The 12,987-nt window shown below is 45.8% G+C and overlaps 1 protein-coding gene across 2 annotated transcripts in view; it reads right to left on the bottom strand.

Moving 5' to 3' along the window:
• Nucleotides 1–786: 786 nt before the first annotated feature.
• Nucleotides 787–12,987, bottom strand: part of srebf1 (sterol regulatory element binding transcription factor 1) — a 44,056-nt gene continuing 31,855 nt past the window's right edge. For both annotated transcript variants that reach the window (XM_068002955.1, XM_068002956.1), the window contains exons 13-19: nucleotides 9,778–9,886; nucleotides 8,744–8,853; nucleotides 8,117–8,249; nucleotides 7,093–7,255; nucleotides 4,244–4,429; nucleotides 2,188–2,302; nucleotides 787–1,382 (exon numbers count right to left, since the gene is read on the bottom strand). In XM_068002955.1, coding sequence (XP_067859056.1) covers nucleotides 1,162–1,382; nucleotides 2,188–2,302; nucleotides 4,244–4,429; nucleotides 7,093–7,255; nucleotides 8,117–8,249; nucleotides 8,744–8,853; nucleotides 9,778–9,886 — 1,037 coding nt within the window. In that variant the 3' untranslated portion in view covers nucleotides 787–1,161. The remainder of the gene's footprint in view (nucleotides 1,383–2,187; nucleotides 2,303–4,243; nucleotides 4,430–7,092; nucleotides 7,256–8,116; nucleotides 8,250–8,743; nucleotides 8,854–9,777; nucleotides 9,887–12,987) is intronic.

The raw sequence follows: 12,987 nt of genomic DNA on the forward strand, positions 1-12,987 counted from the left end.
CTTTCAAAAGAACGAAGGGAATTGCTAACGTGGATATAGAGGTAATTGTACAAAACTAACAACAACTAAGAGATGATGAAGCCAGGACTCTTACCTTACAGGGCACAGAAAGTTTAGGATAGTTCATTTTGTTCAATGTACTCCCAAGTCCATGTTAAATAAAATTAATTGTTTTTTTGAAACAACAGCATGTTTTCTACTCTTGATAGAATGCCACCATGTTAGGTTGCTTTCCCTCTAGGCTGCTCCGGTTATGTAACTGACACAGGCAAGCTCCACACAATTTTGGATTGGCCCACAAGCTAATCTGCAGTGGCCTAACCCCAGACAGTATGCTAACTATGCAGCATATCCAACACAGGTTTACATTAGGGCAGGAAATTTGACAAGAGGAGTGTCTTTTTCGAACGATATATATCCCCCACACACAGCGTATAACCTAACTTAGGAAACCAGATCAGGTGAGAATGTCGTCGTGATGTTTTATTTAATGGCTTCCCCATTGCATCTCTAAAATCCACCCAAACAGTACCTCAGTTTAACACCTCACCCGGAAGATTCCAGCTCTAACAGTACTGCACTCAAGTCCTGGTGCGGGGCTCGAATCTAGAATGCAACAATGCTACTGTCGAAGTCAAACTGGACTTGGTGGATGAAAATGAGTATGCTGCTTGCAAGTACTCCATCCCCCAAACTACAGAATAAGAAAAAAGAAACTCGAGTGCTCTGAAAAATTGTATGAGTGCATGCAAATATTTTAGAGTCAAAAAAAAAACAGAAGCTACATTTTGTTTTCATAATTCTTTCATTTGGGTTATTTTAATCATATAAAAGTATATTGCACAGAATACAGCCCAGACTGGCTTTACCATTGATGCAGTATTACAAGGGAAGCTAAGCTTCTAGAGAGACCAAGTGCTTTTAATTCTACAAAAATGAATTTGCTGCATCCCAACTTGTCTTTTTAAAAAATTATAAATATTTTATATGTACAGTTTCTTTAAACTATGAAAATACGATTTTTATTTGACCAGGTCATTATTTTAATGTGAAATAAAAAGGGCAGTTCTGCTTCACCTGGGGGTACACACACTATGTACAGTCACAGCGCTATTATTGGGGTGTGGGGTGAAGTCTTTATATAAAAAAAATACAACCACTTCAGCTTGTGGTGACTGTGGTGCCGCTGCCCAGTTTCATGATCATCTGCTGGCAGTCGTGGAGAGTCCGCTTGTCGCCGATCTTTTCCAGTGTGCGGGCCGCCTCGGCCAGCATGCCAACTCGCTGGCCCGGTGCCGACAGGAAACTCGGGGGGAGGTACCGACACGCCAGCAGGAGGGCTTCGGCATGCTCCCGACGCCCAGGATGCATCTCCACCTCGCCTGTTGAACAGAGCAGGAAATATAGAAATAAGACTTTGAATAACCCAATCGGTTGATCAATAAATAAATAAAGCCCCCTCGATTGGATAAAATGTGCCATGCATTGTGGTACTAAGCCAGAGAGAACAGGGAAATCCCAGCTTCAATTCCTGTTATAGGCTGAATTAGCTGATCTCAGATGGGGCAGTGGTTGGATTGCTACAGTTGGTCTCAGTGCCTCTGGGCTAGGGAGCAGAAAAGAAAAAAATCAGCCAGGTTCCCCACTACTGATCACCATCCTGCAACTCCTGTTGGATCTCTGGTTAATTGGTCCTATCCTCCATGGTTCAATAGCCTACTGACACTCTTGTGTCCAAGCGCTCACATGAAAAACAGCCATTTGAGCAAGGTACAGCAGGGCTGCAAACTGCTCACACTAAGAGCTGGGAAAACAGCACTGAACAGACTGGCAAAGAGTGAGCAACATAGGAGTTCCAGGGTCTGAGCTGCTGAATCCAGGAATTATGGTGCGAGTGCTCTAAGCATCATCCTTATGACCCATTGTGCAGAAGAACTTTTCTGAACACTTGACAGCCCAGTAGCTCAAGAGGCTGAGCACTAGGCCCCAAACAAATAGTATACAAGCTTCAATCCCATACGCCTTTGTAGCAAGAAAGTCTGTTGAGCACCAACATTCATCCGTTTATGGTTTACCGATTTGAAGGGTGGAAATTAATTTTTACGCAAATTTCGTTGAAGACAGGTGGTAACAAATTGAATTAAAAGACTCCCCTAAAATTACCGCTCCCTGAATGCTGCCACTTACCACCTTTGGGTAGTGGGGTTGTGACCCGCCTCCTGAGACTGCGGTCCAATAGCTGGTGAGTACGGGTTGGACTGGCTCCTGCCATTAACCTGGCTGTCGCTTCATGTAGAAACACCTGAAAAAATAAATAAAACTAAAATAATGTACAAGATCCGTTCTCCATTTCATCAACATTACTGTGAACATCCTCCTATGTACCTTCCGCTCTTGTTCCTCCTCAGCTCCAAATAACTCCCTCTTCCTCCTCCCCGTTTCTTCGCTGGATTGAAATTAAGACTGGTTTCATCATCTCCAATTTCAACACATTTTCCCCCAAAATCGCACAACTATGGAGCTCCTTTCCTCTCACGAACCATAGACCTTTAAAACCTAAGCTTGTGTCATACAACTGCCACTTCTTGATTTATCTTGGCTTTTCTTCCTTGGTGGAGCCATACATTGGTCCTACACCAGGGCCTGCACAACTAGAGTTCCTGCGCTCTCTATCTATACTTCAACAATGGAGTAGATTCCTTCCAGTACACGATGCAATTAATACCCAGTTATCCCAGGTTAAGAGGCCAAACTACACAGAGTCCATGCAAATGACAGGATTAAGCAGACAAGCTACAGCATCCTAGTCCTAAAAGGATGGTCGTATACTGGGAGCTTTCATCACTTCAGGATGTTCCAAAGTGTTTCAAATCCAAAGATGTGCAGCCATTGTTATGTAGGCAAATATGGCAGCAATTGTATGTACAGCAAGATCCAAAAAATAGCAAATGAGATGACTGAGCAGTTAATCTGTTTTTGGTAGTGTTACTGGAGGGAAGTGTGTTGGCCAGGATACTGGGAGAACTCCCCTGTGTTTGACATCCACCTCGGCTTAGCATCTCATCCAAAAGATGGCACCTTTAACAATGCAGCACTCCATCAGTATTTTTTTATTCGTTCATGGGATATGGGATGTGGGCGTCTCTGGCAAGGCCAGCATTTATTGCCCATCCCTAATTGCCCTTGAGAAGGTGGTGGTGAGCCGCCTTCTTGAACCACTGCAGTCCGTGTGGTGAAGGTTCTCCCACAGTGCTGTTAGGTAGGGAGTTCCAGGAATTTGACCCAGCGACGATGAAGGAACGGTGATATATTTCCAAGTCGGGATGGTGAGTGACTTGGAGGGGAATGTGCAGGTGGTGTTTTTCCCATGTGCCTGCTGCCCTTGTCCTTCTAGGTGGTAGAGGTCACGGGATTGGGAGGTGCTGTCGAAGAAGCCTTGGCAAGTTGCTGCAGTGCATCCTGTGGATGGTACACACTGCAGCCACAGTGCGCCGGTGGTGAAGGGAGTGAATGTTTAGGGTAGTGGATGGAGTGCCAATCAAGCAGGCGGCTTTGCCCTGGATGGTATCAAGCTTCTTGAGCGTTGTTGGAGCTGCACTCATCCAGGCAAGTGGAGAGTATTCCATCACACTCCTGACTTGTGCCTTGTAGATGGTGGAAAGGCTTTGGGGAGTCAGGAGGTAAGTCACCTGCTGCAGAATACCCAGCCTCTGACCTGCTCTTGTAGCCACAGTATTTTGTGGCTGGTCCAGTTAAGTTTCTGGTCAATGGTGACCCCCAGGATGTTGATGGTGGGGGATTCGGCGATGGTAATGCCGTTGAATGTCATGGGGAGGTTGTTAGACTCTCTCTTGTTGGAGATGGTCATTGCCTGGCACTTGTCTGGTGCAAATATTACTTGCCACTTATCAGCCCAAGCCTGGATGATGTCCAGGTCTGTACTGTAGTGTTGGCCGAGTTTATATTCTCCATTCAAGTGGGCCTTGAACCCACAACCTGTTGACTCAGAGGCTTCTTAGGATGCCTCTCCCTTTGATCTTCCTTCCCTCTCAAAGTAGCATTTGACCTCCCTTGAGAATTTTTCCCCTCAGCACCACAGCTAGGATCAGTAACAACCAATGGAAGATCAGTGATAGGAATCCACCATTCCATTGCAGAATCCAGCTCTACTCTTTTTACTTTTGTAGTCCCTCAAAAAAGGCCTTAAAATAAATCCCTCCAATCCCCCCCGCTACCAACTTACCCTACGGAGAGCAGGTCTGAAAGTCTGGGACAGCTTCCTGAGGCTGCTAAGGTCCTGTTGAAAGCCTCTTAGCTCTAACGGAGATGCCTGGTGCCCGCAGCTCATGGGCTGGCTCACGTTGATCTGTTGCTGCCATGCGCTGGTTCTGGTGACTAGCAAGAGATCACAGAGCAAGAGCTGTACTGCCTGAAAAGAGAAGAACAGACAACCTCAGACACAGAACCTCTCTGCTGCTGTGGTAGCTGAAGCGATGGGTGTATCTTAACGCTCTGTAATTATTTAGTCGTGGTTCCTATATAATCAGCTCCATATAGTCACACAAATTTATTTTAGTTTTCAGCTGCTTTACTCAAACTTCTTTTAGTCAATTAATGTGACCATTTTTAGCATGACCCAAAGCCCCATATGTAAAAGAAGCTATTGATTTGGGGGCCCGCTACAGGGTAATGGGGACTTAAGTTTGCAGCTACATTTCTCCACATGCTAGTTGCCTATTTCAGTCAGTTGATAATCAGAGGAAACAATTCAACAAAGGAGATGAGAGAATGGTAATTAAAAAAAAAAAATCACACACACACCTCTTGCGGTTGGTTAAAGAAGGGAATTACTGAGCTGGGGCAGTGGTACAGGTAGTACAATTGGTCTTGGTGCCCCCTTGATCAGAAGGAAGAATGGCATTGAGCGATTCCTAGCATGAGTGGAGGGGGAAGAGAGAGAGAGAGACAGACAGGAGAGAGGGGAAGAAATGAATAACTGCAGAAATAAACCACTCAAAAAACAATACATCTCAATCATGATGCACTGGTCAGCTCTGATTTTAAGGTTTGCAGCTTTTCCTCAGGCGCTCTGTAGAACTGGTGTCAGGGTCTGGCTCTGTATTGCATTGCAGGTGCATTGCACATCGAGGACACATGCAATGCAACTACAATGCACCACAGCTGCAGCCATTCATCCAGTAGAGTGGGGTCGATAAGTTGAGGCAAAAAAAAAATACATTGAGCATTTTAACCATTTACCAAGTTGATTTTACTTCTTGGTGTTTTTTTCCTCTCTCTTTTTGTTCGAAAAACTTGCGGGGAAAAAAAGCTGCAATATTACCACAGGATACGAGATACATCATTGTGACTGTACATATATTGTAGTCTTGACTACATATCTATGCCATACTTACATCAAAAGGTCAAAACTTATCCCAGCCAGTGCAGAAAGCACAGTCGACTTGCATTACACTTCAAGGGATGCCAATATACAGGGAGGTACTGAAAATAAAGTTTACTCCCCTCTCCCCCACTTCAGGCAAGCTGACAGGGACTGTGATGTGCATTAAGCCATACAGATCAGGAAGGTCCCAGGTTCACTCTCTGGTCTGTGCCAAGTTAGCTGATCTCAGCTGTGACAGCATTTGGGGCTGCTACTATTGACTTCAGTACCCCTGGGCTCCAGCTGCTGATCATGTCCAGTGACCTCTGTTGGTTATATGTATAGGAGTCATCATCATGAGGACAAGATCAGAGTGTGCTGTGATGCCTCTCTTTACTTGAGCAGCATATTGATACTTACTATCTTTGCTCGCGGACTATGCATCAAGAGGGCTAAGGTACATGTGGAACCAAAGGTACCTTCAGCCTGTCAGCACCTTCAGCCAAAAACAAGTGTGGCACGGGGGAATTGAAGAACTTGCCTATCTGAAAAACCACCTCCCCCAACCCCCATAGAAAATATAACCCAATGCACATTATACTTCAAGGAATGCCAGTAACTGCTTAGCCCCCTCATCCCATGTACGAAATATACTGCCTTTCAAATCTCTTCCAGAATCCTTCCAGTGAATTCTGACTTGTGAGCCTAAGCATTGTATAACTGGAACAAAGATGTTAAACTGGGGACGAGAAGGAGGGAGAGAACGGCAAGGGAAGGCAGCTGCCTACAAACACTGAATTATGATCCCTCATTGTCCACTGGAGTGATCTTGTGCATTTCAGAGCATTCTGAACAGGAACAAGACAGACCTGGCACTGCTTTAAAAAGCACAAAGCACCAGCTCCTGGTTGGCAAGGATGTACTGTATCACTATTTCCAGGCAGACACCTCCCGCTGAATTTCGATTTCCTCCTCCTCCCCTCCAGCAATGTCCTCTTTCCATCTGTGTTCAGATAAAATATACTCTCATCATTGGCTGCAGAAATTCTCCAGAGTAAAATGAAGGCAGATTTAAATGCAGCAAGAATAAGACATTAGGGGATAAGTACTTTATACTGCAAGTGCTTCCTCCCACACTAAACGCTCTTTAACAGTTTCCTACCTAAACTCATCAGTAGACAAGGAGCGTTCACTCCTTAATGGCAACTGCAAAATGTTTAATGACTTAAATGCAAAGGTGTTGAGCGGAGGCTGCAATGTCTCCCAGCAGGAAGGAGGGAAGATTGCAAGGCTGAGACACGCCTTGGCAATCTTTGTTACTTCTTGGCAGCCAGCCTGTACACTCAGGAAGTTAAGAAAAAGGAGTCAAAATATATACAGGGCAATTTACTCACAAATGCCCTCATATAAATAACGCTTAAAAACACAAAAATGTTAACCATTTATTGGACTGCCAAAAGAGAACACTTTATTTTTTGGCTCATGGGGTTAATTAGAGAGAAAGTTGGTAAGCGGGTCACATTGCTCGAACAGGATGCTTAGGGAGCATACTAAAAATATACAAAGAGGTTTCCCCACTCATGATGAATCTTCTGCTCACCATAATGAAGGGTGTTAGTGCTAGAATATGAAGGCTTCCAGTATCTTCTCTGCTTTAATTGCAATCACCTATCTCACCCGCACTAGGAGTCCAAGGCTCCCCCCCGTACCTTATCAATACTGTTGCTGATGGGAGATGCCATATTGAGGCTGTCTCTCAGGTATCCACTGGCTTTTTCACAGTGCATGAGGCTCATCTGGCTGCCATCCTGTTTACCCAGCATGGCACGCACGGCCTTGAATGCGAACAGCGCTGCTTTTGGCAACTGGCTCCTGCAAGAGATTAGCATTTAAGTATCAGACAAGATTCTCCAAGGAGGCAAACGGATAATATTACAGATGGGTGCGTACAATAAACTCTGCTGGAGACGGCATATCATTTACCTGCCCAGCTGATGCGGGTAGCCTATGAAAAGTGTACAGATTAAACACTCAGTTACCCAGCTCCACACTTTTGACAAGATTCAAATGATGATTTCTAATCGAGTGGGAAATACTTTGACCAATGATTTTCCTTTCCCCGCCTGTACTTGTACCATTATGTAACTTGTGCTATATAACTGGACAACTACCATAATCTGTTAAACAAAAATGTCCTTGTAGTTATCTCTAGTGTTCTCAAGAACGAAACAGAAGCGCATCTAAAAATCGCACAATCATTACTACTGGTTGGCAATCAAACTATAAACAAGATGTTCATGTTTCTCTGCAGAGGGATCAGCTGCCTAGAATGTTAACCATATTCCAAATAGGTCACAAGTGAGTAACCCCTCCCACCCACCAAATTCAGGAGAATGAACAATTCCACTCAGTAGAACTGGATTTCCAACACCAGAGGAAATTTTAACAGCATCATAATGTTAGGGATCCACTTAGTGGTAGAAACCGAGTACTACAGCAATACACAAGCTTAATTTAGTGCCCTTCGTGCAGTGCAGTTTGTGCTGATTCTGACCCTTCCCCATCTCCCAAAATGAGGTCCGAGATCTTAAACTTGTGGAACTATGAAATATTTACGGTGTCAGTTTGGCTCACTCGGTAGTACTCTCCGCTAAAACAACATGGTTCAAGATATTTTAAGTGGACGTACTATAAAAGAGGTTATGTGGAGAGAATTCAGGCCGCAACACTTACTCTGTTGCATGCAGGGTCTTTGGCATGTATTCCACCACTGGGTAGAGTCGCTCTGCTGCCTCATCATCACCTTGCAGCCAGTTGATAGCAACTACAATCATGGAAGCCCACCACTTGGCTACTGGATCAGTGCCTGTACATACAATGAATAGACACCATTAACATAATCAGAACTAGCATAGCCTGGTGTGGCACTAAGCCATACGGACCAGATGGCACCAGGTTCAACCCTGGTCTGTGCTGAGTTAGTTAATCTCAAGCAGGGTGACAGTAGGGGTGCAACAATTGCCCTCAATGTCCTGGACTTGGGACGTGGCCACAAATAAATAAATTCAAGCATTTCTATCTGCTGACAAGTGTATGTGTATAAACATTGGGTGAGGAGAAGATGAGGCACAGGTTTTGATGCCCTCCGACGTCAAATAGCCTGCCAACATTAACTGTCTAGAGTCACACATGAAGAATAATCTTTTGGGCAAGGTCGCAGAGCAACTATAGAGTCAGCACCATCTTGATTCATAGGGCTCAGTACCACACTGGATGAAATGGAATTGTTATCATCATGCAAGTAACACCCAAGGGCCAAGAATTGTAATACATGATTTAGAAGAACATGTGCAGGCTGACCTGTGACAGTTGCCATACTGGAGCCGATCGCAAAGGTCTGCGTAGTGATTGCAGCAGCGTCAGAGCAACCATTCAGCAGCTGCAAGTACTCGAGAGCATCCGAGAATTCACTGCGACAGAAAGTTGGGGGGAAATAGTGAACATCTGCACAAGATCGTGCTCTATTCTGCAAGAACATTTAATTTAAATATATACACATGATTACTAAATTACAGTACAGTATAATAGACTAGACTGCTATACTTCGGTAAATCTGAGTATATTATAAAATTCATGTAATGCTGCTATTATATATTATATACAAGGAGTGTGATATCTCTAAAGCAGTGCATTATTCCTTTGTAAAACTCTGCCTGATAACTATTATATCCCTGATTTAGTGACAGATGAAGCAACACCCTTTCTTTGCCTTCACATGATGCAAAATCATAGTGACCATATGGTATCTGCAACAGAAGATACAAACTCTGGCAGCAGAACTCCAAAAGGGTTTATCCTAAAAACAAACTGAACATACCGATATGAAACAAACAATGTTTGGGAGGATGTACAAGTCTCCCCTGATAGCTCAGCAGGTACAGGCATGGAGTTGAGTCACACGGAGCAGGAAGGTCCCAGGTTCGATTTCTGGTCTGTGCTGAATTCGCTAATCTCAACCAGACTGACAGTTAAGAGGGATAGATATGGCCTCTGCACCCCTGGGTCAGGGTCACTCCTGCTGGAAAGTGCACCTATGCAGTGCCCAGGTGCTCAGCCTCCGACCAGTGCTGCAAACAAAGCCTGGCTGGTGCATGAAGACATTGAGTCTCGCTCAGGAATGGAACCAACACTGCTAGCAGCTCTCTGCTACTTTGTCCATTCTTTATACACGCGCATGTCGACAGGCAGTTTTGCCAGAAAGCAGTGCTTACTAAATCGAAGTGTTTGATGAGATGCAAACTGGGAAAAAAAAATTCCAACTGGAACATGTAAAAATGCAACATACCAGCAGATTATGTGAGCTGTAATAATTGTTACGATAGCCAGTTACTTACCCTCCCTCTCCTGTTACTGGCTTGCTGTTCTCTGGTTTGGCAATGCAATATAACGCTTTTTCAAGTAAGTGTTCACGGAAAGCCTGAGTCACCTGAGCCAAAGGATCAACTAGAAAAGAAAAATAGTTTCCATTACACATTTAATAACACAAGCGGTGGCTGATACTTCAGGGATAGTGGGTAGGTTAGCATGTTCTTGCTGCTGATCATTGTGGACAAAGCTTCAATCACCCCTCCTAATCTCCCCCTCCCTGCCGATCGTTCCTTTTGTATTTATATTTTCTCTATAAGGGACCTGGAGTCATTTTCTTTGTTAATGCCGCTATATAAATGCAAGTTGCTGTTGTAACTGGGACAAATCTGGCATTTCCAGGGCTGCATATTTGTCCTTACTTCTTTCACTCAAGTCTTAATTCCGTCATTCCTTTTTTTTTAAATTTGTTCATGGGATTTGAACATCGCTGGCAAGGCCAGCATTTATTGCCTATGAGGAGGTGGTAGTGGGCTGCCTTCTTGAACCGCTGCAGTCCATGTGGTGAAGGTTCTTCCACAGTGCTGTTAGGTAGGGAGTTCCAGGATTTTGACCCAGCGACGAAGAAGGAACGGTGATATATTTCCAAGTCGGGATGGTGTGTGACTTGGAGGGGAACGTTCAGGTGCTGTTGTTTCCTTTTGCCCGCTGCCCTTGTCCTTCTAGGTGGTAGAGGCCGCGGGTTTGGGAGATGCTGTCGAAGAAGCCTTGGCGAGTTGCTGCAGCGCATCCTGTAGATGGTACACACTGCAGCCACGGTGCACCAGTGGTGAAGGGAGTGAATGTTTAGGGTGGTGGATGGGGTGCCAATCAAGCGGGCTGCTTTGTCCTGGATGGTATCGAGCTTCTTGAGTGTTGTTGGAGTTGCACTCATCCAGGCAAGTGGAGAGTATTCTATCATACTCCTGACTTGTGCCTTGTAGATGGTAGAAAGGCTTTGGGGAGTTAGGAAGTGAGTCACTCGCCGCAGAATACACAGCCTCTGACCTGCTCTTATAGCCACAGTATTTATGTGGCTGGTCCAATTAAGTTTCTGGTCAATGGTGACTCCCAGGATGTTGATGGTGGGGGATTCGGTGATGGTAATGCCGTTGAATGTCATGGGGAGGTGGTTAGACTCTCTCTTGTTGGAGATGGTTATTGCCTGGCACTTGTCTGGCGTGAATATTACTTGCCACTTACCAGCTCAAGCCTGGATGTTGTCCAGGTCTTGCTGCATGCGGGCATGGATTGCTTCCGAGGGGTTGCGAATGGAACTGAACACTGCACAATCAGCAGCGAACATCACCATTTCTGACCTTATGTTGGAGGGAAGGTCATTGATGAAGCAGCTGAAGATGGTTGGGCCTAGGATACTGCCCTGAGGAACTCCTGCAGCAATGTCCTGGGGCTGAGATGATTAGCCTCCAACAACCACGACCATCTTCCTTTGTGCTAGGTATGACTCCAGCCACTGGAGAGTTTTCCCCCCGATTCTCATTGACTTCAATTTTGCTAGGGCTCCTTGGTGCCACACTCGGTCAAATGCTGCCTTGATGTCAAGGGCAGTCACTCTCATCTCACCTCTGGAATTCAGCTCTTTTGACCATGTTTGGACCAAAGTTGTAATGAGGTCTGGAGCCGAGTGGTCCTGGCGGAACCCAAACTGAGCATCGGTGAGCAGGTTATTGGTGAATAAGTGCCGCTTGATAGCACTGGGCAATTTTCCACATTGTCGGGTAGATGCCAGTGTTGTAGCTGCACTGGAACAGTTTGGCTAGAGGCGCGGTTAGTTCTAGAGCACAAGTCTTCCGCACTACAGCGTGAGATATTGTCGGGGCCCATAGCCTTTGTTGTATCCAGTGCACTCAGCCGTTTCTTGATATCACGGGGAGTGAATCGAATTGGCTGAAGACTGGCTTCTGTGATGGTGGGGATATCGGGAGGAGGCCAAGATGCATCATCCACTCGGCAGCACTGAAGATGGTTGCAAACGCTCCAGCCTTGTCTTTTGCACTCACATGCTGGACTCTGCCATCATTGAGGATGGGGATGTTTACAGAGCCTCCTCCTCCTGTTAGTTGTTTAACTGTCCACCACCATTCACGACTGGATGAGGCAGGGCTGCAGAGCTTTGATCTGATCCGTTGGTTGTGGAATCGCTTAGCTCGGTCTATGGCATGTTGCTTCCGCTGTTTAGCATGCAAGTCGTCCTGTGTTGTAGCTTCACCAGGTTGGCACTTCATTTTTAGGTACACCTGGTGCTGCTCCTGGCATGCTCTTCTACACTCCTCACTGAACCAGGTTGATCCCCTGGCTTGTTGGTAATGGTAGAGTGAGGAATATGCCAGGCCATGAGGTTACAGATTGTGCTGGAATACAATTCTGTTGCTGCTGATGGCCCACAGTGCATCATGGATGCCCAGTTTTGAGCTGCTAGATCTGTTCTGAATCTATCCCATTTAGCACAGTGGTAGGGACTTTGTCTCCACGAGGACTGTGCGGTGGTCACTCCTACCAATACTGTCATGGACAGATTGGTGAGGACGAGGTCAAGTAGGTTTTTCCCTCATGTCGGTTCGCTTACCACCTGCCGCAGGCCTACTCTGGCAGCCATGTCCTTCAGGACTCGGCCAGCTTGGTCAGTAGTGGTGCTACCGAGCCACTCTTGGTGATAGTGACATTGAAGTCCCCCACCCAGAGTACATTCTGTGCCCTTGCTACCCTCAGTGCTTCCTCCAAGTGGTGCTCAACATGGAGGAGGAATGATTAATCAGCTGAGGGAGGACGGTAGGTAGTAATCAGCAGGCGGTTTCCTTGTCCATGTTTGACCTGATGCCATGAGATTTCATGGGGTCCAGAGTCAATGTTGAGGACTCCCAGGGCCACTCCCTCCTGACTGTATATCACTGTACCGCCACCTCTGGTGGGTCTGTCTTGCAAGTGGGACAGGACATACCCAGGGATGGTGATGCAAGAGTCTGGGACGTTGGCTGAAAGGTATGATTCTGTGAGTATGGCAATGTCAGGCTGTTGCTTGACTAGTCTGTGGGACAGCTCTCCCAATTTTGGCACAAGTCCCCAGATGTTACGGAGGAGGACTTTGCAGGGTTGACTGGGCTTGGTTTGCCTTTGTCGTGTCCGGTGCCTAGTGGTCCGATGTCAGGTGGTCCGTCCGGTTTTATTCTTAAAAAGACTTT

The sequence above is a fragment of the Heptranchias perlo genome, chromosome 22 (genome assembly GCF_035084215.1).
Source record: "Heptranchias perlo isolate sHepPer1 chromosome 22, sHepPer1.hap1, whole genome shotgun sequence".
In the NCBI taxonomy this organism is placed as follows: Eukaryota; Metazoa; Chordata; class Chondrichthyes; order Hexanchiformes; family Hexanchidae; genus Heptranchias; species Heptranchias perlo.